This window comes from Trachemys scripta, chromosome 3 (genome assembly GCF_013100865.1).
Source record: "Trachemys scripta elegans isolate TJP31775 chromosome 3, CAS_Tse_1.0, whole genome shotgun sequence".
In the NCBI taxonomy this organism is placed as follows: domain Eukaryota; kingdom Metazoa; phylum Chordata; order Testudines; family Emydidae; genus Trachemys; species Trachemys scripta.
In genome coordinates, this window is record NC_048300.1 from 128,953,822 (window position 1) to 128,981,406 (window position 27,585).

Consider the following 27,585-nt stretch of genomic DNA (forward strand, 5'->3'; position numbering starts at 1 on the left):
GACATTTATCTAACCTACTCTTAAATATCTCCAGAGATGGAGATTCCACAACCTCCCTAGGCAATTTATTCCAGTGTTTAACCACCCTGACAGTTAGGAATTTTTTCCTAATGTCCAACCTAGACCTCCCTTGTTGCAGTTTAAACCCATTGCTTCTTGTTCTATCCTTAGAGGCTAAGGTGAACAAGTTTGCTCCCTATGGAGAGGTATGGGAAAGGTATTTGACTCTGACACTGAGCACAAGGTGGAACAGATTTTTAAGCATAAAGAGTTAACATACGTTGCAATAGACCCGGGGTCAGCAACCTCTGGCACGCGGCTCCCCAGGGTAAGCACCCTGGCGGGCCGGGCCAGTTTGTTTACCTGCTGCGTCGGCAGGTTTGGCCAATGGGGGCTGCCGGAAGCGGTGCGGGCCGAGGGGTATGCTGGCTGCAGCTTCCTGATGCTCCCATTGGCCTGGAGTGGTGAACCGCGGCCAGTGGGAGCCGTGATCGGCCGAACCTGCCGACGCGGCAGATAAACAAACTGGCCCGGCCCGCCAGGGTACGTTCCAGAGGTTGCTGACCCCTGCAATAGACTGTTTAAGACCAAGTGGGCAGTTAACACTTCTGCAGTTGTAGGACAAAGGGCAGTTAGTGGGTTATAGATTGTTGTAATGAGACATAAAATCAGTATCTATTGAGTCTGTGATGTTTGGTGTCTAGCAAAGTTTTTTTGAAGGTGCTGTGCAAGTTTCTTTTGAGGCCAGGGACTGAGAGGTCAAACATGGAGTGATCATTCTATTAAAAGTGTTCATCTACAGGTATATGGTGTATTTTGCCTTGTATTATTGTTCTGTGTGAATTAATTTAAGAATGTGTTGTTTGGTTTCACCCACATAGGTGTTGTTGGGGCACTTGCTGCATTGGATGAGGTATACCACATGTTGTGATAGGCATCTGTAGGACACTTCAAAGATATGTTGCAGGAGGTGTTGATCATTGCACCAGTGGAGATATGTGTGCAGGTTTTGCATCTGTTATGACAGGATCTTGTGCTGCTTTGAATTGGTGTATCCTATAGTCTTTCAAGACTCATTGATCCTATATGTGACTATCACAATATGTGGCTGAAGTTAAAACTTCCGGAGTTGGGCCATTTAAGTTGAGCTATTAATGTATACATATTTATTACCTTTTGAAGATGAGGGTTCCTAAACTTGTTACCATTGCTTAAGAAGGTAAAACAAAACACATTAAATTTAATATTTAGGGCTTTTAGCAGGTGTTCTTAATTGCTTTGTATGGAATAGAAGTGAGTTTGTAGTTCCTAGCAGACAAATTAACTTAAATTGTAGTGGAAATATCACTTCTCTTAATGCAATATTAGATGCTCTCTTCCCATCTATCTTCTTTGTTTAAAGAAGCAGTGGTAACATTCTGGAGGAACCTCATGCAGTTCTCAATAAGTAACGGGAGAGAGTCTGTAACATGGGACTTTTAACTGTAGAGAATATAAGACAACTAAAAATGTTAGGAGACCAAGCCATACAGTTTTCAGGAGGAGATGGATGGACCTCTGGGAGACATTAAAGCAGGGTACAGTAGAACCTCAAAGATACAAACACCAGAGTTATGGACTTACCGGTTAACTGGCCACCGTTTGGATCTGGAAGTAATCAAGCAGCTGGGGAGACCGAAAAAGCAAAACAAAACAGCAAATACTGTACTGCATTGGGGCTTTAGTTCTGGGGTTCAGGGCTTCAGCCATGGGGGGTTGGGGGTGCAGCCATGGGGTTGGAGGGAGGGATTGGGGCTTCTGACCCTCAGGAGCAATGGGGATCAGGGATTTAGACCAGGGCAAGCGCCAGGACTCAGGACTTCAGCCCCATGTCTCTGTTCCCAGCTTGAGCCCTGGTGCACCCTCCCCTGGCTGAAACTGGGAGTGGAGCCATGGGGAGCCCCGAGTCCCGGCCCACACTGTGGGGCAGAAGCCAGGAACGGAGCCATGGGGCTGAAGCCCTGAGCCTCAGTGCTCCCCACGAGGCTGAAACTGTTGAATATTGTCAACTGTACATCATGTTCTAGTAATATAATTCCATGATATTTAATATTCTTTCAAGGCAAACAACAAATGATGCTGCTTATTTGTGTTTTAAAATATCTCTGACTTATGTGCAGAAAAGGGGAACGGACTTTTTCCACAACCAACATTGTAGAGGTAATGGGAAACTACATGCAGGGCAGCTCTGAAGATCTCGTCAGCAGTCTTAAAACAATCACCATTTATGTCAGCCTCATAAATTCTAAGGAGTTGTTCTTGGAATATAGATGCCAGATTCCATTGTGCATTGAACCCCTTTCTAATTTGCGTTAAGTGCTCTGATTCCTTAAGGCCCATTGTTACATCATAAATTGCTGCCAGAGAAGTGCTTTTTATGAGTAGGTAAACATTTGAAATAGTACATTTATTGATATTTAATTAAATTCCATGTAATTAGTAAAACATCTGAATTAGCTAAAGGAATGACAAAGAATAAAGAGCACTTATAAACAGAGCTAGAAAAATCCACTTGTACGGAACAAATAGGAGACTTTCCCTGGATGAGTGCCAACAACTGCAGATTTTAAGTTTTTTTCATTAAAAAAAATCATTTTAGCCTTTTGAAGTTAAACTTGTCTACTGTTTTTCCTACACATTTGTACTCTTGAAATCTTGTTAAAATAAGAGCCACTTCTTTTGTTCATCATACAGTATCGTGTGCTGAATACTTGCAGTGTAAACTCGCATAAGGTAATATATTATTTCAGAGAAATATTGACTTTACTGTTGATGCTAATGCATTGTGCAGAGAGAAGTGCTGAGTAGCATTATATTTTGATTTCAGTACATGTGTTCTTATTTAAAGAATACATTGGTTGATTACCATATCAAATTGCTGAGAACAACTTATTTTATTTCACCAATTGGGACTACATTTACCAAGCAATGTGCCCCAAATGTATGGATGTGTAGAAAGTTTCTGAAATAGTAGTGACATATTGTTAGAGAAGTACTGAACACAATTTAATGTAAAAACAACAAGGAGTCTTTGTGGCACCTTAGAGACTAACAAATTCCTGTGTAGCAATACAATATGAAGAAAAAAAAAACCGCTATAACTAACACATCATGGAAAATCCTAAAAATATTATAATCACTTGTTTGGCAGATTGCCAGAAATAGTACCAGAAAGAATATTGTAACTGGAAATTGGAATTAATATCACTGAATAGCAGAGTATTAACTGATAAATGCACTTTTTAATAAGCTTTTTTGGCTAGTAAGCGCCGTGGAACTAAAGTTTAAATGACATGCATCAAGATGCGTTTTAGATTTTGGAATGCATACAGTCTATTTCATGTAACACAACAAAAATACACAGTATTCAAATGTTAAGAAAATCTTAAATTGCAGTTGTAATATTGAGGGACTACTGGTCTTTTGAGGACAGTTAAATACTTGATTAATTGTCCTTCCTAATATAATTTGAGTAGAAAATGGAAATATTTAAAGAAAATTGCTGGAAAACTTCATTACGCCAAATAATAGCGTAGACATTCTCCTGGTAAATTGCTTTTGTTAGCAATATTTGAGCTTTCCTTTAAACACTTTTTAACTATCATGTTTTTATTGAACACGAAAGTGGTCTTTTAAGTCAGGGCAAAGAAAAAAAACAACAACCCTCCACTCCAGATATGTATCCTATTACAAAGCAATTTAAGATAACACCTATTAATGTACAGTGCAAGCTGGTTTGAAATGAGCTACACCTCTACCTCGGTATAACAGTGTCCTCGGGAGCCAAAAAATCTTACCGCTTTATAGGTGAAACTGCGTTAAATCGAACTTGCTTTGATCCACCAGAGTGCAGCGCCCCCCCTCCCCCCCCCGAGCACTGCATTATATCCGAATTCGTGTTATATCGGGTCGCGTTATATCGAGGTAGTGGTGTATTTGTGTAGTCTGATCAGTCCTCTTTGAACTGGTATCTGCCAATTTGATTCAGCCATTTATTAGAGTCTTGCAGGCCAAACCTCCCCATAGCAGCAGGCTACTGGAGCCACCCAGTCTGGTTGCCTTTCTGCTAGCCCCTGGCATAGTCTTTCATGTTCTGTGGTGCAGTGTGTGAAAACTGAAATTCTGTCTTTTAGAGTAGATATTCCCTCTTGGTTTTCAGAGGTATAATGCCCTCTAAGGTGTACAGGGTAGAGGAAGGATAGTCTGGTGGTTGGGGTGTTAGTTGGAGGTGTGGGAGACCCAGGTTCAATTTCCTGCTCTTCCATAGACTTTCTGTGTGACCTTGTGCAAGTGACTTGGGCCCAGTCTAAGCTATGAAGTTTAGCTGGCATACTGTGTTGGCTAAGAGTGTGGAGAAAATTGCACCCTTAGATGACGTAGCTCTGCTGGCAGAACCCCTATTGTAGATCCCTGATGTTGTTAAGGGCGGTGATGTAGCTATGCAGGCAGAGGAACTTCTGCTGGCTTATGTTGTGTCAACACCTAGGGGGCTCTGCCAGCATAGTTATGTTGGCCAAGGCTCTATAGCAGGGGTCAGCAATGTTTGGCACGGGGTAAGCACCCTGGTAGGCTGGGCCAGTTTATTTACCTGCTGATGCAGCAGGTTTGGCCGATCGCGGCCCCCACTGGCTGCAGTTCGCCGTCCCGGGCCAATGGGGCAGCGGGAAGCGGCGCGGGCGAGGGATGTGCTGGCTGTGGCTTTCCGCCGCCCCCACTGGCCTGGGACGGCAAACCGCGGCCAATGGGGGCCGCGATTGGCCGAACCTGCCGCGTCAGCAGGCAAATAAACTGGCCCGGCTCGCCAGGGTGCTTACCTTGGTGAGCCACATGCCAAACATTGCCGACCCCTGCTCTACAGTGTAGACTAGTGGTTCTCCTCCTTTCCAGACTACTGTACCCCTTTCAGGAATCTGATTTGTCTTGAGTACCCCGAGTTTCACCTCACAAAATCAGACCTAAAAATGCAAAAGTGTCTCAGCACACTATAACTGAAAAATTGCTCACTTTCTCATTTTTACTGTATAATTATAAAATAAATTGATTGAAATGCAAGTATAATATTTATATTCCAATGTGATACTTGAGCCTGTTTTTCACTGTGAGCTTTGTCTGAAACCTGAGTACTTGGCAGCTGGGCTGAAACATGTAACTTAGCTTCACGAGGGACCCTGTGGCATGAGGCCCAGAGCAGTTGCCCTGCTTGCCACCCCCTAATGTCGGCCCTGCACTTGTGACTCCCCATAACCTGTCCTATACCCCTCCTTTGGAGCTGCAACCCCCAGGTTGAGAAACACTGATCAAGATGAGCTGAATACCCCCGGAAGACCTCTGAGTACCCCCAGGGGCACACGTACCCCTGGTTAAGAATCACTGGTGTAGACAAGCCTTTAGTCTTTCTGTGCGTCAGTTCTGCAACTATAACATGGGGGTATTACTTTCCTCCCTCACTGGGGTGTTGTGAAGATAAAGACACAAAAGACTTTGTGGTGGTCTCATACTATAGTAATGGGGGCTGAATAAGTACCGAAGATAGATATTTCCTTGTACTGTGGTGCACTCATAAAAATATTCCCCTGCCTTTCTGAAAATTATTATATCTTGTATGGAGAGTTCCCGGCTCTTTGAGCTCTGGTCAGGTGAAAAATTCTTGTTGGAAATTTTCTAATTTTGAAATAGGTATGTGTTGTTAAGGAATGAGCATACAGCAGTCAATGCAAAATATACTTTGACACATATAGAAATAGCCATCGTGCTAGAAAGTTGTACATGAATTCCAAGGAAGCATCAATAAATGTCTAACGTGCACTTCAAACATTTTACAAATGAAAATCTGACTCTGTGAGATCCCAAGGGGCCATTTCTCCCTTAGTGTCTCAGCCATTCATAGTAAATCTAGACATTCCCCTTTTCCTGGAATACCTTTATTTCCTACATTTAGCAACTGATCAAAATGTAATGAAACCTTTTTATATGAGAAATTATACAGGTATCTTTAAAGTGTTCTCATGAGCATATTGCCAGTGATGCAGGCAAACTGCCCAGGAGGAGTGGGCAGCAGCTGGTGGATTTGTTTCCAGTTAGCACACATTGCAATGTTTAAAAGAAAGCTGCACTTCCTTTCAGTACAAAGAAGAGTAAATCAGTGCTAATTTTAAATTGTCTTAAATATAATACAAAATAACGAAATAGGAAGTTGCCATTTTGCCAGTCAGCTGGCATGTTATGTGATGAAGGTGCTGCTCAGCCTGTCAGTGCCATGAGACAAGGGGACTCTAACTTAGTCTGTTTATAATTTTGGAAATCAGCATCTATACAGCATGCTTTCAAATACTGTTTAAACCTATTTCAGATTAACATTTGCTTCTGGCGAATAAGTGAATATGCTCAAAAAGCAAGTGCGGAAGTCTTCAGCCTGTTGCATGTCCATCTGTTAAGCAGCATTGCTAGTGGTTCCTTTGTCACGAACTGTCAGAATAGATTTCTTGGTACCATGTAACAGTAAAATAACAATGTTGAGAGATGTTAGAATCTCTGAGTCTTAGGGCACATGCACTTGTTACAGCCCTTGGGCTCTTTAACACTGGGAGATATCATGTGTCTGCAGGCAGTTGCATATAAGTAGTGCCCTACCAACTTCAGGGTCCATTTTGGTCAATTTCACAGCATAGGATTTGAAAATTCCATGTTTCAGATGTTTAAATCTGAAATTTCAGTGTGTTGTATCTGTGGTGGTCCTGACCGAAAAAGGGGTTGGGGGCGGGGGGGGAAGAGGTTGCAAACCTGTTGTATGGGGTTCATGGGATTGCCACCCAAACTTCTGTTCTGCTTTCAGAGCTGGGCTCTGAAGGCAGCAGCCGCATAGCTTCCTGTAGCTGGAGGAGGTTCCTGGAGATGGAGGTGGGTCTGATCTCCCCTGTGCTGCTGGGAGTGCCCCTGCTAGGGAATCCTAGCTGCTAGTCCTGACTGGGCCGGCAAGAGACAGGACTTGTCCTTTCTCTTCATGGCTGCTCTCAGGTAGGGGATCAGACCCACCTCCGTGTACCTCCTCATGTTGCAGGAAGCTCAGGGGTTGATCTCCCTGAGAGCAGCCGTGCAGGAGAAGGACAAGTTCTGTCCCTCCCCAGCCCAGCTGGAACTAGCAGCTAGGAGCCCCTGTCTGGGGCACTCCCAGCAGCAAGGGAGAGATTGGACCACAAGCCTCCTCCGGCTGCAGGAACTTCTGAGGCTGCTGCAAGCACCGGACCTTCCTGCAGCAGGGGAGGTACCTGGAGGTGGGTCTGATCCTCCAACCCCCTACCCCTCTTCCAGAGTGGCCGTGCAGGGGAAGGACAAGTCACTCCCAGCAGCTCAGGGGGATAAGATTTTAAGAGCTTATTTCATATTCTGTGACACGTTTTTCACGGCTGTGAAATTGGTAGGGCCCTAGATATAAGGTTTCCTGTTTCTTGAACAGTGGGTGAGACAGGAGAGAGACAAGGTCAGTGAATAAAAGGATCTCTTTAGCCATCTCAAGTCTTCTGACTGATAGGGGTACCTTCCTGGTGCAGCCAGGGGAAGGCTATGAAGCTCTAGAATAAGGGCTGGAGGGATAATACAGTCCTGGAGATGAGGGCTAAAACAAGTCCCTGTGGGGTGGCAAGACTGTGTTCGGTTGCATTTGTCTTGAATCTGTTAGAGAGCCCAGAAAAGGAAACTGGAGAAACGTACTACTGTGTGGACTGTGATTTCACCTCCCCCACCAAATGAAATGGTATTTCTTAACATCTTGAACGTTTTATGTAGGTTTGTTATAGTGTGCTAATTCTGAATGTATCTATAAATGCTGAACAACTTCAGCTAAAGGGAGCTGAAAATCATGCTATCTTTAACTGGGAAGGTAAATTTACCTAGATTTGCCACAAACTCTCTTTAATACCATGTGACCTTGATGTCTTGATGTGTTCTTTGAGGGTTTGATCTAACTTCCAGTGAAATCAATGGGAGGAGTTACACTTACTTCAGCATTTGTCTTGATTTTTAGGGTACTGGAATAGTCTCTATCTAGCACTGCAAATACAGTTAGTAGGACAGCTAAAATGAGATTTGTCTTTTCTGAGAAAAGAAACGCCATGCAAAGTCATAGAAAAAAGTGTCTGGTATAGAAACTGATCAGCTTAGTTTTCAAACATGCACCTGTGCTATTATATTGCTTTTAATGTTGGATGATTGCTTCCCATTTCCATTTTCTCATTTTTAAGCATTACAACTATTTTAGTAAGACACACAAGTTGTGTTTTTTGCTAATTTAAGATGACTAGTTGAAATACCCAGAAGAATAGCAATTTTGTTTATAATTTATTAAATAAATCACCAAGAGGAGGGATATATGTTTTTTGTTGTTGACACTTTGTCCTCTCACTGGTCATGGGTCAATGCTCAGAAATGTTTCCTGGTCCTGAAAGCATTTGTAATTTGTTGAGGTATTTCTGATAATAGCAGTTTATAAAACATCACATCACACCTTTTAAAAATAACACTCCTTTCCTAACATGCTTTGCTGCCTTTCCTATTTCAGTTCTGACATTATTGTAGCAGCTGGCATATCATGAACTGAGATTACTGTCATATGCCATTCGAAACCAGTGTTTGAAGCGTTTAACAATCTACAGTTACATCATTGTTGTTTTAGCTCTAGCTGCTCTTGTTATAAGAGCCTTTGAAAAATCATTTTGGAATTGCTGGGGTTGGGTCAGGAGAAAGTAAGAGAGCAATCAGAATGTGCTTTTAAGGCCAGGCAACTTGCCGGGTACAGAAACCATTTCTACAAACTACTGAGAAGCAGAGATTTTATACCCAATGGACTGAGAGGGCTGAGGTGAATAGAGCTCCAGATCTGGCCTTTTACTTTTAGTCATTACTGTAGTTTATTGGGGATATACTTGTGAATCTGGTGATTGGTTTTAAGATGCCAGAATAAGATCTGGCTAGCTCAAGACTTTTGTTTCCTGTCTTTCAGAAGGTTTTGGGGGGCGGGGGCAGTAGACCCCCAAACCACACAGTTTCCTTTTACAGAGGTTTCAGAGGGGTAGCTGTGTTAGTCTGTATCAGTAAAAGCAACGAGGAGTCCTTATGGCACCTTAGAGACTAACAAATGTATTTGGGCATAAATAGCTTATGCCCAAATACATTTGTTAGTCTCGAAGGTGCCACAAGGACTCCTCATTGCTTTCGGAGAGGATTACACATCTGATTGCAAAGACCAACCACAGCACTAGAGAAGGGGTGCCATTGAAGAAACAAATACACCTCTACCCTGATATAACGCGATCCGATATAACACAAATTCAAATATAATGCGGTAAAGCAGTGCTCGGGGGGAGGGGAGGGGCGGGGCACTCCGACGGATCAAAGCAAGTTCGATATAATGCGGTTTCACCTATAACGCAGTAAGATTTTTTTGGCTCCCGAGGACAGCGTTATATTGGGGTAGAGGTGTACCTAGAGAGGAAGGATGGCCAGTGGCTATGGCATTAGCCTAAGACTTTGGAGATCTCTGCTCTATCTCAAACTCCCTGTACTTCAACAGGGCCAAACTGGAGCGGGATGGGTTTTGAGTGCAGTGGTTAGTGGGAATCCACAGTGCTGGACTGTGAGGAGGGAGGAGTGGAATGCTGCGGGTAGAGAGTGGAGCCAGGAGGTTGATAACAGTGTGTGGGGGTAGAGGGTGGGGTGGGGGTAGGGGGCGTGTGTGAAAGAGTTTTGCAATAGCGGCTGCGGGGGAGGGCGGGTGTGGAGCTGCTAGATTTGAAGAGCTAGTATTGCCTGCAGCACGTCCACTTGGTGCTCTATAACGTTTAAGAGCCGCTCCGTGGCTTCTTTCTGGTGTGCCGCATTCTCCTTTCAGTCCTTCTTATCGCTGTCCTGCCACACCTTCAATTCCTGTTTCTCGGCTGCGGAGTGCATCGTAACCTCACAGAGAAAGTCCTCCTTAGTTTTTCGTGGCCGCTTTCTAATTCTGTGTAGCCAGTTCTGCCACTGATAACAAAGAGGGAGGCTGGGTTCCCAAGGTCATCTCTGTGAAGTTTCAATGCTACATTTTACAGAAGCAGCATTGTTTGCAACACAGACAACACTGATTCAGTGTTTTAAAACACAGCCAGTACTCACACACCTGTCACTAGCTGGCTGACCCCAGGCAAGCACACATGAGCCACAAGACCCCTAAAATGGTGAGTAGCCGCAGGGGCAGGGTAAATCACTCTTCCCGGACCCTGCTGTACACTGGGCACATGGCTCTTGGAGAGAGCCAGCACTGTAGGGGGGGCCTGATAATCATTCCTATCCGCACACTTTCCAGAGGATGTGATCATTATGAAAGATATCTCACTACTGAGGGTGAGCAGCGAATCAAGGGAGGATCTTCTCCAAGCCTGTGGCTTCCATCCTGGCCCCTATGTGATTTGCCTGTGTGCAGCAATGGTCTCTCCCCCACCCCCGTGATGGCACAGTGGCATGGGAAAGTTACCGTTGTTGAGACAAGAAACAAAACAGTTCTGCTGAGGAACCTGCGGCAGCGGATTGCCCAGTATCTCCACGAGAGTTTCCTGGAGATCTCTGAGGGAGATTCCCGTGAAGTGAGGGAGTGTATCAACAGCCTGTTCCGCTGCTCAGTCTAGGCATGAGGTGGGAGACAAACCTGCTTTCTGCAATCTTCCTGCCCCCCAAAATCACTTCAGCAATTCCTAAAATCAGATCCACTTACCAGGAGCCTCCTCTCCTGTTTGCGCTTCGCCAAGATCCGAATGCTGTGACTGGTTAGGGTCCTCTGGGGTAGAAAACTGCTCCTGACTGCATGCATCTCTGGCCTCCCAGTCATCCTCTGCCTCTGGGTCCCCCTCTCCCTCTTCATATAAGATTTCCTCTTCTTGTCAACTGGCACGCGAGCCAACGAAATATCCACAGGGGCCTTCACAGTGGAGGTGGGGTCGTCACCAAGTATCGCGTCCAGCTCTTTATAGAACCGGCAGCTCATGGGTGCAGCACCAGAGTGGTGGTTTGCTTCCCGCGCTTTGTGGTAGGTGTTCCGCAGCTCCTTCACTTTGACCCTGCACTGCAGTTTGTCCCGGTCATGGCCCCTTTCTATCATGCATTGTGAAATCTGTCTGTAGGTATCATAATTCCTACAGCTGGAGTGCAGGGAAAGTTTTCTATACAGTAGGTTATCTTATGACACTACATATCACTATAGGCAGTGCATGGTGTACACCCAGATCACTAAAAATACACACAACACTAAAACTATACTGAACATAATTTGATGATTCAGAAGGCAGTTCAGGATCTTGCAGTGTCTCAGGGTCATCATTATCAACATCAATTATCATTGTAGATGTAGAAGGTATAGGAGATTGGGCTGAATCTGTAATGATCCTATGACACACCCTGGAAGCTGCTTGTTTTGAATAAATCCCTGATATTAGCTTGCTTGCTTGTCTTCTGCCTCTTTTGCATAAAAGTAGAGTGCAGAATATGCAATTGCATAACCTCCTGGGCAATATATTAGATTGACGATTTGTGTTGGGAGAGATCAGAAATGCCAGTTAATAGAGCTTTCTGGTTGATAAAGGGCCGGTTAAGACAGCTTTTACTGTATTTCCTAAACATCACTGGTAATTTACCTTATGTTAATCCATGTAGTTATTATCCATTAAGCAGTTTATAGACAGTTTACTGTGAAGAGACATATAGACAATGACATTATTACACCCAAGATTCAGCTAAATGTTAATATTTCCTTTTGATCTATGAATTAACAGAATACAGCCCTAGACAGGAACCATTTGGTTACATGGTTAACGTCTAACAAGATATAGGTAAACAGACCACTACAATCACTATCTTCTTCCAATTCTTTAACAATAAAAGTTTACATTTCAAAGCTCTAGTCTGTCTAACATGGCTATGCTAGGTATAGCATATATAACCCTAATTACCATTTATATACTTCTCTAATATGTCTTTAAAGGTTAAATTTGGGTTTTTAGCCTGCAAGTTGCTCAACTCTTTCTCGCCCTGTTACAGACCTGAAAGAACATTTACATAAGAACGGCTGTACCGGGTCAGATCAAAGGTCCATCTAGCCCAGTATCCTATCTACCGACAGTGGCCAATGCCAGGTGCCCCAGAGGGAGTGGACCTAACAGGCAATGATCAAGTGATCTCTCTCCTGCCATCCATCTCCATCCTCTGACAAGCAGAGGCTAGGGACACTATTCCTTACCCATCCTGGCTAATAGCCATTAATGGACTTAACCACCATGAATTTATCTATATTAAAATATAAATATTTAGGGTTAAATCCTGGTCCCATTGAAATCAGTGGTAACTTCACTGGAGCCAGGCTTTCACCATTAGGCTAGGTCTACACTACAGACCTATACTGTGAAATTGGAGATTAAATATATTTAGAATTATCACAAAACAACAAAAGGCTTGACTTGTAGCATAATCCTTGATTTTTCTGTTCTTAACTCGAAATCACTTTAAATGTCCTGTTTTTCAATAGCTAAGACCAGGGGTCGGCAACCTTTCAGAATTGGTGTGCCGAGTCTTCATTTATTCACTTTAATTTAAGATTTTGTGTGCCAGTAATACATTTTAACGTTTTTAGAAGGTCTCTCTCTATAAATCTATATATTATATAACTAAACTATTGTCGTATGTAAAGTAAACAAGGTTTTCAAAATGTTTAAGAAGCTTCATTTAAAATTAAATTAAAATGCTGATCTGACGCTGCTGGCCTGCTTAGCCCACTGCCGGCCTGGGGTTCCATTCACCTAGACCGGCAGTGGGCTGAGCGGGACTGGCGGCCGGGACTCAGCCCGCTGCCGGTCTTGGGTTTCATCCGCCGGCTCCTGCCAGCCAGGGTCCCGGCTGCTGGCCCTGCTCAGCCCACTGCTGGTCTGGGGTCCTGGCCTGCCTACACAGAGTGGGTACCTACCTTCTCCCTGGTTTTAGCCCATTTTATTCCTCTCTCTCTGCACTGAGCTGAGGGTGGGAGTGCACTGAGCAGAGGGCTGGGGGTGAAGGAGCAGGCTGGGGGTTGGGGTGTAGGGTCTGGCCAGGAGCTAGAATGAGGGAGGGGGCTCAGGTTTGGGGCAGGAGGTTGGGGTGTGGAGCTCTTACCTGGGCAGCTCCCATTTGGTGTGAGGGGTGCAGGTGGGAATGGGGGGCGGGAGGGGGGGTGCAGGAGCTTCCGTTTGGTGCTCAGGGTGAGGGTGGGGATGTGGGAGGTGCAAGAGTCAGGGCATGAGTCGGTGCAGGAGTCGGCAGGGGAATGGGGGTGTGTGAGGAGGGTGCAGGAGTCAGGGCAGAGGGCTGGGGGCATCTGAGGGGGGTGCAGGAGTCAGGGCATGGAGTGTGGGGGAGCTGGTTATGTGTGGCGGGTGCCGGAGTCAGGGCTGGGGTTGTGGGGGTTGCAGGGGTCAGAGCAGGGGCCAGAGCAGGGGCCTGGGAGTGTGGGGGATGCAGGATTCAGGGCAGAGGGCTGTGGGGGGTTTAGGAGTCAGGGCAGGAGGCTGATGGTGTGGGCTGGAGTTGGGATGCTCCCAGCCCCCTGCCCTGAGCAGCTCTTATGTTAGGGTTATGCCCTAATTCCACCCTCCAGCTCAACTTCTGGCTCTACTTCTCCCCCTCCCTCTCCAGGGCCATCAGCTGTTTGGCCGCAGGGAGAGGAGGGAGCTTGGCTGCTGGTGGAGCTTGGCTGCTCTGCAGCAGCAGCTGGCAGGATCAAGCTTCTGCTCCCTGCCTCCGCAGGAGAGAGCGGTGGGTGGGGGGGCGGAGAAGAGCAGACTGGGCCGGGCAGGATTTTTAATGGCACGCTGCTGCCTGCCGCGGTCCCGGCCGCCGGCCCCGCCCAGCCCGCTGCCAGCCTGGGTTTGGCTGCGGGCTGAACGGGGCTGGCAGCCGGGACCCCGGCAGGCAGCAGCGTGCCATTAAAAAATCGGCTTGCGTGCCATAGGTTGCCCACCCCTGGCTAAGACAGTGGGACTGAGTTGAAGTAGTCTAAACTTTACCTGTGCATTGCCTTGCTTTACACTTAATTTCATCTATTTGTATTGTAACCTTAACATTTAGGAGTGGTTCATCATTAGTGAGTAAAGAAAGATTTGAATTTACCATAACTTCCCTGTAAGTTTTGCTCACACTGAAACTTAAATATGCATTTTTTAATGTTTAAGAAATTGTTTCAATTTACACTGTATTAATTGTCTATACTGGTCAAATAGTTTGCCTTCTGTGGTTCAGATATACACAAGAGTCAAATACAGTTGTCCATACACAGAGACACACGAGTAGGGGCAGAGGAGGAAAGTAGGTGTGCTATTTGAGGAAAAGGCAGAAGTGGGAGGGAAATTAAATATCCATCTGGAATATAAAGATGAAAATTTCATCCACCTGTAATGAAATCTACCTGAATTTAATTTTTCTTTAAGGCTAAAAGCCTGCTAAAATTATGGTCCAGGCTTACCATTAAGGCTTCCCTTTAAATCAACAAAGCCTGAAAAGTTTCCTTCCAGGTGCTGATCGTAGTTAAGAATGTAATCTTCTATTGTGGCTTCCCCCCTTCTTAAAAATTTTCAAAGGTAAAATCACATATATTTTAAAAATAAGTATAATAAGATTTAAAGTACTCAGACTTCATCTGTAGATTTCACAGAGCTTTACAAAGCTCTCTGAATCCCTTTATTACAGATGTAGAAATTCACGTGTCGAGTAGGTAAGTGGCTTTTTCATGGTAACAAAAATCAAGGTACAGAGTTGGCCGTCTCTTGAGTTTCAGTTCCTTGTCATAAAGCATGCTGCCTCTAGTAATATTAAGATTTAAAATGTTTAACAGAATATGTATGTCAACTTCACGTCAAATGGTGACTTTTAAAACAAAGTAATTGAAACCAGTTGTTTCTTCACTTATTATAATTATTTGTTACAGCACCCAGAAGCCTCATTCAGGATTGGGTCCTCCGTGCTTGTCACTGTACAAACATAAAATAAGACAGTAACTGTCCCAAAGAACTTAACATTTTAAAAATGCGAATTTTACTCTTGCATCTTTATAAGTGAGCCTTCCAGAATAAGGTTGAATTACTGATACCTGCACAACACCTGACCAGTGACTAACTTGTCAATAAGCTTTGACTTGTTTTGGAGGCTGTCAGGAGGGAAACTGAACTATCCTTATAAGTCTATATGTTAATTCTATGGTCTCTCTGAGACCATCTAAGACAGTGTTTCCTAATGTCCTTGGGAGGGGAGGAGAGAGAGAATACGCACATCTATCAGTTGTTCTGCAGAATTTTGGCTTTTATTTATTTATTTTTTTTAAGAAAGCTGTTTGGTTGTGAAAACTGTCAAAAGGTGAGGGTAGTGTAACCAATGCATCAGGACTTGCCTGAGTTTTCAGAGACCCTGAAATGATAGTTTTGAGGCGTGAGCGGCCACATTTATTTCAATGAGTGCTGCCTCAGATGCAGAGGTTTGTGATACTTAAAATTGTTAATATTGATCTTTAACTGTTCATTATAGCATGTAAGAATAAGAAAGGAAAGAAAGCATCATATTACAAAGATGGACAACTGCGTTTTCCAAAGTACAGAAGTAGTGTGAAGGACTAGTTAGGGATGTGTGTGTGGACGGTGAAAATGTTAAGATGGGATCACCCAACTATCAAGCTGTCCAGCAATGGCTCAAGAGCAGGAGTACCACCCAAAGGGCAGACTGTCAAGAACCATGGCACAAACCCCAAATTGGCTGAGAGTTCTATACTTAGATTTCAGTAACCAATTATCAAGTGTAAACTCCTCCGGCACTGTAACAGCCTAAACAAGAAGTACCCTTGGGTAATCTGTCTTGCCACCCAGGTAAGCTTATGTTTGTGGTAGGTGGTCCCTTATACCAAGTATCACAGTAATATTCAGGTTACTTCAAGTCCCAAAGGACCAATCACTTCCTCAGGTCAGTAGCACTTTAGATCTACAGCAGAGCCAACTCCTATAGCCAATCCTTTAATAAACTATGTAAAGAGTGATTATATAGGAAAAGGAAATGAGTTATTTACAAAGTTCACACAGGTACACACACACACACATGCAAATGAGTTCCAGTCGTAAATTTCAAAAAAAAAGGTCTATAATAAGCAAGCTAGAGAGCTTTAGCCTGTGTCCTTTAGGGCTAACCCGGGCTAAGCACTGGACATCTTTTGCTTATGTCTAGTGATCCTTGACCCAGAAAGTCCATGCAGCATAAAGATCCAGTTCCTCCTGTTAGGGGGTTTTATTTCCTTTCCTCCTTCCACTTCAAGTTGCAAACTCAGTTGACAGGTAAATCTTATGTCATCTCCATGGAGGTGGGGAGAGTAAACAACAAAGTCTTTTGTCCCTTTTAATGTTTCACTCTAGTCCATCTGGTGTGGATGGGCCTTCCTTGTCAGACAGGACTGTAACAACTTCTGTTGGAGACTAGTATTTCACAGTAATTAATCATTCTCTTCTGTCTGGTGACTTACAATACAAATGGTTAAATATTACTGTACAGTCTGGGATACAGATGTTATATGTGAGATTAATTTAAAAGCATTCAATAAAGTCTAAACACTAAGCAAATTTTTATTCCTCTAATACCTATTTTAATACTAACACACAGGTGAGTCAGACTGGCTGACCAGCTAGGTATTTGTCAGTGTTCAGTGGAGATATGGGGATTTTGGCATGAGTTGGCACCTGCTCTGTCAGTGTCACACCAACACATGGTGAGGTTGGAGGAAGAGGAGGAGGGCCTTGATGGGTACAATGGGTTTATTTTCTTGAAGTGAGCATTCAGCTTTTTCCAAAAGTTCGGGAAGCACTGGTTGTTAGCTAAATGTATGGTATTTGTAATGATGGTTTTAGTGATGATTGCCTTTTCACTAGGAGCTATGCTGAGATGACTAATTTATGTAAGTCACTAACCATCTAACAGATCACATCTTTTGGTGGCCTCGTCTGGGGTTTGAATGAGAAGTGAAAGGCTTTCCTCAGTGTGTTTTTCATTGAACTTATTTGTTGCTTGAAATGCTAGTTGGTCGCGTGACGAGAGACCCTATACTCAATTTGATGGCATTTCTCCGTTTGTCTGTGATGTAATAGTTTTTGAACACTACACTTGGATTTACTTTAAGACTGACCTGCAAGACTGGTGAGAAAAATGTGGATGTAGCTGTAAAATATTGATGAATGTTAAGGAGACTTGGAAAACTACCAGTACCAAAAGAAAAATACAATTTATTTTTCAAGATAATACACGACTAATAAAAATAATGCACATTCACTTTATCACTTTTGCTGCTCTGTTTCTAGACTAGATCTCACTAAATAATGTTTAAAAAAAAATCTAAATGGCTCTGAGAACTGCTATTTTTGAGCATGTTTAAAAACTGTGGATCAGGACCCTGTTTTAATGGGGTCGCCAGGGCTGGTGTTAAACTTGCCGGGACCTGGGGCCAAAGCCAAAGTCAGAGCCTGACTGCCTGGGGCCGAAGCCCAAGAGCTTCAGCCCTGGGGGGCAGGGCTCAGGTTACAGGCCCCCCACCTGGGACTGAAGCCCTTGGGCTTTGGCCACCCCTGTCCTGAGTGGCGGGGCTCGGGCTTTGGCTTCATTCCCCTCTTGTGAGGTCATGTAGTAATTTTTGTTGTCAGAGGAGGGTCACGATGAAAAGAAGTCTGAGAACCCGTGCTCAAAATAATGAATGTCTGTCTCTACCTGTATGAAGGTATACTAATATTAATTTGTTTTTAAAGTATCAGCAAAGTTTAATTTGTTCTTTTTGTTCTCTTTTAGGTTTCTACAAGTTGGAGTGTGACTTAATTTCTCATCGTATGGATCACTGAATGAGTAACAGATGGCCTTACCTCGTCTTACGGGAGCTTTACGCTCTTTTTCAAATGTCACTAAACAAGATGATTATAGTGAAGAATTGGGTGACTTAATGGTAAGTTTTATCTTTAGTTTTTTTGTTTTAAATTCTAGTGTATGTTGTAAGAGTCTATTAATTCTGTTTCCTTAAGGTAAACTGCTATTTTGTTAATGGCAAGATCAGGAAGACTATTTAAGTATAGATTCCTTGTGCATGTCCTGCGTATCCCATTATGTTCATACATTACTGAATTTACCTTGGCTTGGAGGGTTTGTGCAAGGCCCTATCTTCTGCTTTGTACCGATGGCTACCCCTGTGGGGTAGGTTGGCTGTATAAAAGGGCTTTGAAACTCCATGCAGGAGTGATAAGAGACTGCTGGCCAGACATGGCAAACCCATGAAAAAAATGCTGAAATTGGGCTTGTTTTTGATTGAATTGGCTTGTGAGTTGTTTGTTGGCTAGTTTTTGGCTTGTTGCTTGTTGTGTGTTGTACCTTGTTGCTGCTTCTTTTTTTGTTTGTCGGGAGCCGATCAAAACAAACAAGCAGAGGCAAGAGCGGGAGAGTCGGGTGCACTCGGGGCCCTCCACAGTCCAGACTGTATGCCATGGGAATCTAGTCACATAGAGTGTTGGGTTCGTAGGGATTGGCTTGTTTTGGCCTTGTTTTGAAATGTGATTAGCTTGATTTTTGGCTTATTGTGAAAGTCGGGGTGCTTATTTACCACGTGAAAGTTGGCAACTGTGCTGCAGGCAGAAGTCCAGCAACAGAGAGGGGGCTATGGACAGGTGGCATATGTGTGCATTCGGTGCAAGGAGCTCCTGGCCCACAGAGACCGTGTATGTGCTTTGAAGACCAGAGTTGCTGGACTAGAGTTGCTAAGGGAGACAGAGAGGTACATAGATGAGACTTTCCGGGACACAGTAGAACAGTCTCATCCCTGATCTGACAGGCAGAACTGCAGAATATCAATGTGTGGATGAGACGGTGGTGTAGAGAGGAGGGATTTAGATTTATTAGGAACTGGGGAAACTTGTGGGAAAGGGGGAACCTATACAGGAAGGATGGGCTCCACCTAAACCAAAATGGAACCAGATTGCTGGTACTTAAAATTAAGACGGTCGTAGAGCAGTTTTTAAACTAAGGACTGGGGGAAAGTCGACAGGTGCAGAGGAGCACATAGTTTGGACAGAGACATCCCTTAGGAGAGGATCTATTAAGGGAGATTTTCTATGTCCTAGTAAGGAGGAGAGGATGGAAGATAATAAAATATGGGTGGGATCTGATGAGAAACAGTCTAATGAAAAAGAGTCCCATTCGTTCATATCACGTAATGGCAGACAGCGAAAAAGTGAGAGGTTTTTAAAGTGCTTATATACAAATGCTAGAAGTCTAAATAATAAGATGAGTGAACTAGAGTGCCTCGTATTAAATGAGGATATTTATATAATAGACATCACAGAAAGTTGGTGGAATGAGGATAATCAGTGGGACACACTAATACCAGGGTACAAAATATATTGGAAGGACAGACCAGGTCGTGCTGGTGGGGGAGTGGCATTATGTGAAAGACAGCATAAAATCAAATGATTTTAAAATCTGAAATGAACCAAACTGTACCACAGAATCTCTATGGATAGTAATTCCATGCTCAAGTAATAAGAATATAGTATAGGGCAGGGGTCGGCAACCTTTCAGCAGTGGTGTGCCGAGTCTTCATTTATTCATTCTAATGTAAGTTTTCGCGTGCCAGTAATACATTTTAACGTTTTTACAAGGTCTGTTTCTATAAGTCTGTAATATATAACTAAACTATTGTTGTATGCAAAGTAAATAAGGTTTTTAAAATGTTTAAGAAGCTTCATTTAAAATTAAATTAAAATGCAGAGGCCCCTGGACCAGTGGCCAGGACCCGGGCAGTGTGAGTGCCACTGAAAATCAGCTCGCGTCCCGCAGGTTGCCTACTCCTGGTATAGGGATATATTACCGACCACCTGACCAGGATGGTGATAGTGACTGTGAAATGCTCAGGGAGGTTAGAGAGGCTATAAATATAAAAGAACTTAGTAATAATGGGAGATTTCAACTATCCCCATATTGATTGGAACATGTCACCTCTTGGAGCAGCTAGTCCTGGAACCCACAAGAGAAGAGGCAATTCTTGATTTAGCCCTAAGTGGAGCGCAGGATCTACTCCAAGAGGTGAATATAGCTGGACCGCTTGGTAATAGTGACCATAATATAATTAAATTTAACGTACCTGTGGTGGGGAAAACACCACAGCAGCCCAACACTGTAGCATTTAATTTCAGAAAGGGGCACTATACAAAAAATGAGGAAGTTAGATAAACAGAAATTAAAAGGTACAGTGCCAAAAGTGAAATCCCTGCAAGCTATATAGAAACTTTTTAAAGACCCCATAATAGAGGCTCAACTGAAATGTATACCCCAAATTAAAAAACATACTCAGAGAACCAAAAAAGAGCCACTGTGGCTAAACTGTAGCAGTGAGAGGCAAAAAGGCATTCTTTAAAAAGTGGAAATTAAATCCTAGTGAGGAAAATAGAAAGGAGCACAAACTCTGGCAAGTGAAGTGTAAAAATACAATTAGGAAGGGCAAAAAAGAATTTGAAGAACAGCTAGCTAGAGACTCGAAAAGTAATAGCAAAATTTTCTAAGTGCAGCACAAGCAGGAAGTCTGCTAAACAACCAGTTGCAGAGGAACTAAATTAATTCTTTGCATCTGTCTTCACAGTTGAGGATGTGAGGGAGATTCCCAAACCTGAGCCATTCTTCTTAAGTGACAAATCTGAGGAACTGTCCCAGATTGAGATGTCATTAGAGAAGGTTTTGGAACAAATTGATAAATTTAAACAGTAATAAGTCACCAGAGCCAGATGGTATTGACCCAAGAGTTCTGAAGGAACTCAAATGTGAAATTGCAGAACTACTAACTGTAGTCTGTAACCTATCATTTAAATCTGCTTCTGTACCAAATGACTGGAGGATAGTTAAAGTGACGCCCATTTTTAAAAAGGGCTCCAGAGACGATCCCGTCAATTACAGGCCGGTAAGCCTGACTTCAGTACCGGACAAACTGGTTGAAACTATAGTAAAGAACATAATTGTCAGACACATAGATGAACATAATTTGTTGGGGAACAGTGAACATGGTTTTTGTAAAGGGAAATCATGCCTCACCAGTCTACTAGAATTCTTTGAGCGGGTCGACAAGGGGGATCCAGTGGATATGGTGTACTTAGATTTTCAGAAAGCCTTTAGCTAGTTCAGGAGTACTTGTGGCACCTTAGAGACTAACAAATTTATTAGAGCATAAGCTTTCGTGGACTACAGCCCAATTCTTCGGATGCATATAGAGTGAAACATATCCATCCATTGAACCAAGCATTAGCAACAACTAATACAGCATAAATTGGAGGGAAATATTGCAGTACACTTTATTTAATACTTTTTTCTTAAATAATCTCCAGTGCTGAATGTCATAGAATAATCTGAATAATAAACGTTATATTACCACTGCTGCTACTCTTCATCCAGGATGATGCCGCATGAATGAATGGAGCTGGTAAAGGAGAAAGTACTTTTTGAGGAATGAGATGTTTATATATTTTAAAATTCCATTCCTTTTATCATTACATTTTTTTTTCCTTAAAAAAGAAAAAATAGAGAAGGACAGTGGTAATGACTAGAATGAGGGATGGTTTTGGTGGTGGGGGTTTTCCATTTCAGGAAAGTTTACAAGTACTGGTATTGGTGTATTTAGTTGGGAAAAGAGAAGATAGAGAGCAAATAGAATTTATAAATAGGTGATGCAGATAGCAGTGCCTCTAGTGAGGGTTGCCCAATGCTTTCTGTTATAAATATCCTGTTTTTCAGTAGGTTATGATTGTGCCAAACTTGAATCATTCAGGTTGAAATTTTCCATGATGGTTGTTTGCTGGTCACCCTAACAGCATCCCAAAAAGCAAGAGGCTCACTGATACCTGGTAGTAAGTTTCAGTTGGCCTCACCAGTTCAGTGTACCCCAACTCACTGATGTATCTAGAACGGGGGCGGGCAAACTACGGCCTGGGGGCCACATCCTGATGGGGAGCGGGGTCTGGGGCTCGCCCTGCTCCGTGTGTGCCATGGCGCCGCGCGGCTCCCAGAAGCAGCGGCATGTCCCCCCTCCAGCTCCTACGCGGAGGCACAGCCAGGCAGCTCGGTACATTACCCTGAACGCAGGCGCCGCCTCTGCAGCTCCCACTGGCCGTGGTTCCAGGCCCATGGGAGCTGTGGGGTAACACCTGGGGCAGGGCAGCGTGCGGAGCCGCCTGGTTGTGCCTCCACATAGGAACTGGAGGGGGGACATACCGCTGCTTCCAGGAGCTGCTTGAGGTAAGTGCGGCCAGGAGCCTGCACCCCTGACATCCTCCCGCACACCAAACCCCTGCCCCAGCCCTGATCCCTCTCCTGCCCTCTGAACCCCTCGGTCCCAGCCCGGAGGACCCTCCTGCACCCCCAACCCCTCATCCCCACCCCAGAGCCTGCACGCCGAGCTGGAGCTCGCACCCCAATCCCCTACCCCAGCCCGGAGCCCCCTCCCACACTCTGAACTCCTCATTTCTGACACCGTCCCAGAGCCTGCACACCCAGCCGGAGCCCTCACCCCCTCCCGCACCCCAACCCCCAATTTTGTGAGCATTCATAGCCCGCCATCTAGAAGGTGTCATGTAAGATACCAATAGAAAGCTAATATCATGCTAAAAATCAATATTATTGTGTGGTGTATGTACAGAGGACAAATTAAAACTTTGAAAATTATTATTAAATTATGTCTGCCAGGCAGGGCTAAAGCTATCCCACTCTAGACAAGAATGTGGTTCTGCAACCTTAAAGGTATTTCCAAAGGACATTAGGAAACAATGGAAATGTAATTTACATAGATGATAAGCAGGATCAACAAGCAGAGGAAATGACCTTTCAGCATCATTGCAGGGGGGAAGGAGATTGAGGGAAACAGATCAGTTTGTATTTTAGCAATAACCATCAGGGGAAGAAACCCTGGAACTTCCTTTTGCCACCAGACTCCTAGGACAGGTAGGTACTAGCTTGCCTTAGCGCCGCAGCACCATCAATCGGCCTTTTAATGGTCTGGTCAGTGGTGCTGACTGGAGCCTCTAGGGTTCCTTTTCGACCGGGTGTTCCAGTCGACACCTAGTTCCAGTTGACACCTGGTCATCCTAGTCCCGAGCACTGGCTCCGCAGCTCCTATTAGCCTTTGTTTTTACGAACTGCATGTTAATTCTAAACAAAATGCCCTTATTTTCTCTGATTATTCTTTTTCAGAATAAAAGGTCAAAATTACATAGACAGTTAATGAGCTCTGAGCTTACATGGAAGAAAATACTAAAATTTGTTGAAGATAGTTTGGACAAGAAAGAACAGCAGTTGGTAAATGGTCATTTAAGAACTATATTACAGGCTGCAAAACAAATAGGTAAGTCTTAATTTGTTGTTAATCTAATATCATCAACCTGAAAACCAAATTTTAAGTTGATATATATGTTTTGTACTCCTTAGTTCTTCCCTCAGATATACCCTGGAAACTAAAGCCAATCTGAGTTACATATGCATATTTGAGGTTGGAATTTGGGCCTCAGGACATCTTTTAAATTTGACTTAATTTTCCATTTTCTGGAATTGTTGCATCTCATACTGTTAGAGTGCTGTCTCTTACTGCTCTTTAAGCAACCTCCAATAATTAAGGTGTTACAGTTACTTTTGGCACATCAACAAGTGGAGAAGAGAACAAGTTTTGTGGTATCCACTTCAGTGCAGAAATAGTTGTAATAGTAGAGAGTGGATTTTTTAATAACTTTATCATTCTGAAACTAGGCACTTGGGAAACAAGAGACAGAGAAGAAGCCTCTAATTTTAACCTCCCCTCCACCCCTTTTACCAGTGTAGGGAACGGAGTGGAGTTATTGTGTTTTTTTGTTTTTGTTTGTTTTTTTGTTTTTAAGGGGTGGGGTGGGGGGAAGAGGAAAATCCCAGTCTGTCAAAATGAAAATGTTTTAAAAAAATTTAAATATTTTTCAATAAACCAAACTTTGTGAGACAAAATGTGTGGGGGAAAAATTTGTTTTCAACAAAACCGCATTTAAAAAAAAAATCTTTTTTGTTGAGAAAATTTCAATTAGCATTATTGGTGGGGGTTGAGCCCCATTAGCTCCTAGTCACCCCTTGTCAGCATGAGGGTCAAGGAGATGTTTTGTAGGTAGGGGGTGTTCTTTGTTCATAGTTGATGCTTGGCTAAGGATTATCTCCCTGAGTCTGGTGGTGGTAGGCTTAAATTTTCCTGTATTTTTTTCCTGGTTACTGTTTCAGAAATCTCAAACAGTAGCCACAGGATAAATATGACTGGTGGGGATTAAGCTACGTAAACCTGTTATATGTGTAAATATGGCAGTCCATCACCTTGATAGTACTATGGGATCCAAGACATACATCCTTGCACGTGACTGCCTAAATGACATCTGCAGAAAGAAACTGCTTTGCTGTGGTTTGAGACATTTTGCTCCAAAGTAGAAAACCCTTGGCCAGGCTGACATACCAAGTGACTTTCTGTCTGGGAAGCAGTGTCAGTTTTTGCCAGTATCCACTCTGAGGCTAGCTATACTGGGCTATTTATTTTATCAGAAATTGATGCCAGGTATCAGTAGCCAGGACAGGACATGTGGGTGGGCCCCGACTTGGGGTGGGCGGGCAATGACGGGGGTAGGAGTCATCAGGGCTGCCTTCCCCTCCTCCTGCCAGCCCTGCGGGGAGGAGGAGGAATGATGCTCTGGTCAGGGCCCCCAGAAAACTGGGTGAACCGGTAAAAATGTGCGCCCTGTGCCCCCACCCACTCCGCCCCCCTGCCTGGTGCTTAGGGCTTGGCCTGCTCCACCTGCCCGACACTCCTGCTGGGGAATGGGGTGGGCACTTGCCCCGCTCCACCTGCCTGGTGCACCAGCAGGGGAGCGGGGGTTGGGGCCTTGCAAGCCCCCGCGCCCTACTCTCTGGTAGGGGCGCCTGGTGGGCAGAGCGGGGCAAGCCCCCGACCCGGCTCCCCGGTTGGAGTGCCGTGTGGGTTGCGGGAGCGGGCCAAGCCCCCAATCCCACTCCGTGGCTGGAGCACTGGAGCGGGGCAAGCCCCCGACCCCGCTCCCCAGCTGGAGCGTTGGGCAGGAGGAGTGGGGCAAGCACTGAAGCAGGAGCAGAGCCGGGGCTGCGGGGTGGGTCTGGATGCTAAGTGGGTGGGCTGTGACCCACCTGTGGCTACGCCCCAGCCAGCTATACTGGTATTAAGCTAAGGGACAGACTTGATTGCTTCAGAGAGTAATGCTCTTGTACAAAGCCTACATTGATTCCTTAAAGGACTCTCGCATGGTTTTCCTCCTGATCCAGGAACTCTTTCCTTCCTGGGACCTTAACTTAGTGTCATTTGGACTGATGGGTCTCCCCCTTTTGAGCAACTGACCACTTGTATTTACTGTCTATCAATGAAGACAGCCACGAGTGAGGCAATCTCATCCGCTAGGCCCTCATCCAGGTCCTCATCTTGTGCCCTCCTTACATGGCCTTTCACACGGACAGAGTCACTCTTGGGCCTCAACCTGAAGTTTCTGCCAAAGATGGTTTCTGATTTCCACATCAGTTAGTTGATTCATCTCCTGGTATTCTTCTCTAAACTGCATTCCATCCTGTGTACAATGAAACTTCACATCTTGAATGTTGTGAGAACATTGTTGTTTTATCTAGGATTATCCTTCTGTGTTGCTGCTGGTGGCAGCACTGTTTTCAGAGCGGAGCACCTGGCCAGCAGCAGCTGCTTTCTGACTGCCCAACTCTAACGGCAGCAGAGAAGAAAGGGCGGCAATACCATGAACCCCCCTACAATAGCCTTGCAACCCCTTTTGGGGTTGGGACCCCCAGTTTGAGAAATGCTGAGTCTTAAGGGCTTTACGTATTTACATTTTAAAATACGTATTCATGTTTTGTTACAACACCGTGAAGTTTGATTTAAATATCTGAAACCATGAAATTCAAGATTTTTAAAATGCTAAAGAAATTTATGAAAATGGACTGTGAATTCTATATATAATGACCAATTTTAACTTACTAAGGCTTGGAATACCCATAATATGGCAAAGATTTTACTAAAATTGTTGGGTCCAACAATCCTCCATATCCCACTTTCTGTTATATTTCTGCTACTTTCAGACCAGTCGGAAAACAAAACTTGGCTTATATGTTTCTCGTACACCCATTGTTTTGCTCTACCAGCTGTCTACCGAGGTCGTTGCAAACTTAACTGAATCCTTGGTATAATCTTTTGTTGAGGCACACAGTGAACTGCTACCCAATTGTATCTGCCTCCTGGATCAATAATATTAAATAAGGCATTGCTTATATTGACAAATATGGGCCCATTTTAACAATATGGACTCTTTCTTCTTTTGTCCACTTGGGGGCATACCATGCTATAAAAGCACATGAGGGATTCTCCCTCAAAATGTGTGTACAATTACTAAACCCTCCATACTTATACGCCCTTCCACCGTCAAACCATATCATAAGTTTATCTTTTCCTGGGCCGCTATTTATAATCGTTATGTTCTGCCGCGTTGATGTTATGTTGGCTAGTTATGCCCACTTTTCTCCGTTTCTTGTCCAGACCCATTGACATTTTTATCCACTTAAGATTAGAGATTTTGATGCTCTCCCCTTCAACCCATGGGATGGGTAAGGTTACCCATTAGATATTTAATGTTTGGTTACTCCTATTTGGCACTTCAGACTGATTGGCTACACTCTACCCATCATCCCTATGGACCACTTGCATGACACTGTGATATTACTTTTCCCTTCCTTCGCTTGGATACTCCTTAGTGATGCTGCAGCTTTGGATTCACTCCACCATACCAGGATCCAGCAAGCGCTAATTCCCAAAAGAGTGTTGATCCTGGGTCTTTCTGTAAAACAAATAAAGAAGAAACCTTTTCCTCCCTAGAGAGTTTTTTTATAAACAATTTTTTATTTAAGATTTAATAGGAACGATAGTATTTTCCTTTTCTTTTAATATATGAACTTTAATCAACTTATATACACTTGCTAAAAATGATTATTTAAGGCATGTTTCACAGGATTTTAACTGTTCTGTCAATAGAACAATTAAGTGTGTTCGTTCCAATAATTCCATAACCCCTTTTCCCCCACAAACTAGGAACCAGTAGCTTAGTTTATGAAGACTTGCAACACTAAGTTAGTTTAAAATAAATCAGAAATGTATTCCCCAATTTTTGCAACATAAATGAGTAGTAGAACTTGTTAAATCTAGCCATCTTATTGAGTTAAATTTACCTTATTTAAGCAACAAGAATGATTTAAATAACTATTTAAAAATTACTTTACTAATGTTCAAAGTAACTTCAATCTTGCTTATTTTGAATATGCATTACTCAGTTGTGGCCTGATGTTTCCAAAGGCGCTGAGTACCATTGACTTCAAGGTTTCTTAGCATCTTCTAAAACTAGTCCATTAAATCCTTGTGCAGAAAATCAATTTATTTGT

General features: G+C 43.7%; 1 protein-coding gene across 2 annotated transcripts in view; it reads left to right on the top strand.

The window, feature by feature from the left end:
* ASCC3 (activating signal cointegrator 1 complex subunit 3) overlaps positions 1-27,585 on the top strand; it is a 480,033-nt gene that overhangs the window by 1,420 nt on the left and 451,028 nt on the right. Inside the window, exons 2-3 of one of the 2 annotated variants that reach the window (XM_034765979.1) lie at positions 17,893-18,043; positions 23,317-23,467. In XM_034765979.1, coding sequence (XP_034621870.1) covers positions 17,954-18,043; positions 23,317-23,467 — 241 coding nt within the window. In that variant the 5' untranslated portion in view covers positions 17,893-17,953. Of the gene's footprint in view, positions 1-17,892; positions 18,044-23,316; positions 23,468-27,585 lie in introns of those variants that run through there. The other variant, XM_034765980.1, reaches the window with a different exon arrangement.